Genomic DNA, 4070 nt, shown 5'->3' on the forward strand with positions numbered 1-4070 from the left:
CTACTTCATCAAGCTTTTGAGTTGTCACACTAGAACAGTAGTGCTACAACACAAAGCACGATCCAACTCAATTTCGTATTCCTCAAATACACCCCACCTATATTTGCATCATTCTAGCATAAACATTTCAAATAAGGGAGACACTACTACTATAGATACACTAGCCCCACCAACAACCCCCACAAGCACACATACCTTCCTTAAAAGACATGAAGTGGTTTGCATCCCCAACAACAATAGTTTGCTACTCTATCTTTGAAATCCCTGTCGCATGAAATTACAAATCAGGGGCTACTGCTATAACACAAAGCACAATATGACTCAATTTCATTCTCCTTGAATACACACCCCATCTATTTGCATCGTTCTAGCATAAGCATTTCAAATAAGGGAAATACTGCTATTATAAATACAATAGGACCACCAATAGTCTCCACAAGCACACATATCTTCCATTAAAGACATGAAGGAGTTTGCTTATATCCTTTTTTGCTAATTCTTTGATAGATTGTAGGTTCTACAAAGAAAATATACATATTCTAGATGTGCTAGAACCACTGTAGAATCACCACATTCCCATACATTAAATATGACAAGTACCTTTCAAAATAGATTGTAGATACTAGAGAAAGGTCTTAGACTAGAGTGATTCTCTACATGGGTAATATGTTTCGAATTTCATTTTGGATGTGAACAATTACGAACATCATGTGGCACCATGTTACTTTAAAAATAAAGCAAGCACATTCCTACAATGGAATGAATAATAGGCTAAATAAATGCAAGCTACTTGTGGGAACATCTCTACAACTTTGGCGTGGCATGTAATGTCCTAAGTTCAAGCTTGTAGCAACAAAACTCCCAAAATTTCTTTGCCACAGATTGACTGCACTCTCCCCAAAATTCTCTTCATCCCTATTTTCATGCCTAACTTCACCCAACTCCTTAATGTTTAAGAGAGCTTCTCCACAATCAATGAAGGCAAAATTCATGGAGAATGGCTATTCTCTACCTCTCTAAAGATTTCGAGAGTACAATTTTCCTACATAGGAATGCCCTCTATGCACGTTGCAAACAATTCTATATATCACCTAGCATTTAGTACTTCTAATATAGTCAATTTCTAATCAATGTTCATAGGTAGCTTGGGTGTAATGACAAAAGATAAATACTATCATACACCAACTTGATAATGAGCCAACTCTTCATGGTAATTAATTTCCAACCATAACATGAATTAATATTTGCTTATGAATTACAAAGGAATATCCTTCTAGTTTGGGAAGGGGTCATGTAGACCAAGAAAAGTTTCACAAGATCCAACATTGGATGCATTTCAAACAATTTAGGCCAATTCCCAATAGAAGTGTGCATTCCCATTGGCATTTAGATAGTCTAGTTAACTTAAATGTCTTAATAACTTGTTAAAAATGCTTGTAACTTTAACCCCCCTAAAACAAGTAATTTAAGAACTTTTGTGGAGAGAAAATTGAAAGTTAAAAATTTACTGGTTCAAAGTCAGCAATTGAAATACCAATTTAAGAAAAATTCTTGTTAAGAAATTTTCATGGTTAAGATCAACTCAAAACTATACAACATGGATACTCGTTTGAAAGCTCTTGAAAAAAATATAGAATTGACTTTGGATTGATGAAATAAACCATCTTTAAGAAAAACTCCTTGGAAGTTTTTGTCAAGACCAATTAGTGCATAACAATGGGAATGTGATTCCCTTATTAAGGTTATCTTTAACTTAATGGAATTGATTATGTGAAGCTCACTAATCTAACCTAATTGTTTGTGACCAATTAGTGCATAACAATGGGAATGTGATTCCCTTGTTAAGGTTATCTTTAACTTAATGGAATTGGTTATGTTAAGCTCACTAATCTAACCTAACTGTTTGTGGGAAAGGGACAAATCTACTAACGAAATTAATCAGCTCCTCTCGCATTCATGTACTTAATCAGCCTATCTTGCTAGATGGATACTTGTTGAACTATATACATGAACAAGCCTAGCCTACTACACTGAAAATTTTAAGGACTGTAGTTCACAGCCAAATCCTGTAAGCTGTACATGACATTAAGGAAGAAGTATTAAAGGCTAGCTACCTCTCCTTTTGCAAACCACCTCAATTCGGTTATTTTGAGACAAGAACCAATCTATTCATGACAAAGAGGTTCCCATCCAGAAGTTCCTGTTAGAAAAAATGTTTGTTACTTCTGGTCTACAAAACACAAATCAAGAAAAACCTGCATTCCTCCTCAAAGAAGAACCAAGCTAGAGTTTGCTACCTCTGTTTTGCAAGCCACCCATCGAGAAGAATCTGCTTGGGTTTGGGCCTAAAATTCTTCTTCGCAGCTCTTGGACACAGCCAAGCGCTCGGCCTCTTGACCGCCTGCTGCTCTTTGTGTGGAAATGATTGCTCAAGATCTTGAACCCGTGAGAATGCAGTTTGCTTGAGTGTTCTGGACCCTTTGTTACAATTTATCTGATTCTGTATCTTCACAGTATTTTCCTTGTTGCCAGCTGCCTTACCAGTGTCTGTGACAAACATATTTTGCGAAAGCGGAGAGCTTGTCAATGGTCTCTCTGTAAGAGTGATGTTTCTGAGCGGATGGCTTCCTTTAGGGGGGCCCAAGTCACACTCTCGGCCGTTTTCATGATGGTTTACTAGTTCGAAAAGAGCGCATATTGGCGACGGTAAGTTTGATAGTTCGAGATTGTTGCGGGCGCCGATTCTGCTCGAATAGAGTTCGTGCTTTGTTTCACTGAAAGAAAAGGTTGCTTCCGCTAGACTATTGGATTCTGGCTCTCCACAACTCGTTTCATGCTGCATATTTCAATACCACCATATCAGAACAGGCAATCCGCCGAAACCTCTTAAATTGAAATGGCGTGCATGATGGATAAGTCACCTGACGGCTGGAGGTAGACAAAAATTCTGGAATCTCTTCAAATAAATAGGGATCGTTCGTACAAGGCAAAGACTCGGTTATGCCGCTGCTGTTGTCGATGGCGGGGTTGCTTTCTGTATTGCCTCTTTCGCTGGCGAGCAGACTGGAAGCAGGTAGAAGCTGAAAATGGGCAGAACCCTGGCTTTCCTCTGATAGAAACTCCGAGCAATCGTCAAGAGAAGAGAAGCAGGACGCCCAGGTTCGCGCGAGAGGGCTACGAGGTGAGGAGGAAGAAAGATCGTGCTCAAATGGCGGCGTTTCAAGGGAGTCAATGAAGGAAGATGAATCTGCGAGGGTGTTGGGAGGGGGAGGGCAGGAGGATGGTGTCGGAGGGGAAGGGTAGTGCTGAGAGATGGGGTCTCCAGGAGGGAGGAGCTGCCAAAGCTCCATGGCGATGGCAATGCCAAAGATCCAAAGCTCAGAATGGAGCAAGGAACGAAGATGGGCGTCAAAGCTCCATGGCGATGGCAAGCTCCAAACCTCAGAATGGAGCCAAAATTCAAATTTGAAAACTTCTCTCTCTCTCTCTCTCTCTCTCTCTCACCTCAGCATGGAGCCAAATTTCAAATTTGAAAACTTCTCTCTCTCTCTCTCTCTCTCTATCTCACCATTTGGTGTTCCAAATTGATTTAACAACACATATCATCTAGTCATACATGCATTTGATCGCCATATCTAACATCCAAATTGTAGATATGATTTCTACGAGGCGAAAGAGATTGAACATTGCAACTTCCATCTCAGAGAGGCAAAAGTAACAAGAACAATGAAATTCCATGGGGACTACCAAGAGTCCAAAGAGGCAAAAATCCACTCCTAGATGTGGGAGATAGAGGAAATTAGAGGTAGCATACCTTTCCATAGGAGTGGATGGTAGAGAAGATAAGATTCCACAAGGAATGCAGAGTGTCATGCGATGAAGTGAATGCAACTTAAGAGTCAAATTATGATAAAGGAGGGACATACAGAATTGGAAGAAGATACATTCGATGAATGTCTTCTCTCCAAGGTCTCTATGGATATATATGGGTCTTGGATTAATGCTTATATATTGACCTTGTTTGATGAAAAAATTGCTCAAATATTTTACAAGGATACAAAAGTACCTTT

At 39.5% G+C, this 4070-nt stretch overlaps 1 protein-coding gene across 1 annotated transcript; it reads right to left on the reverse strand.

Moving 5' to 3' along the window:
* Positions 1-2293: 2293 nt before the first annotated feature.
* Positions 2294-3388, reverse strand: LOC147899523 (uncharacterized). The gene is made up of 2 exons (XM_087377741.1): positions 2922-3388; positions 2294-2836 (listed from the first exon to the last, which is right to left on the reverse strand). The coding sequence occupies exons 1-2, from the start codon at positions 3348-3350 to the stop codon at positions 2294-2296; spliced, it is 972 nt and encodes a 323-aa protein (XP_087233867.1). The 5' UTR covers positions 3351-3388.
* Positions 3389-4070: the final 682 nt, after the last annotated feature.

Source organism: Dipteris shenzhenensis, chromosome 8 (assembly GCF_047967505.1).
Source record: "Dipteris shenzhenensis isolate YYH24624 ecotype China chromosome 8, Dip_SZ_1.0, whole genome shotgun sequence".
NCBI lineage: Eukaryota > Viridiplantae > Streptophyta > Polypodiopsida > Gleicheniales > Dipteridaceae > Dipteris > Dipteris shenzhenensis.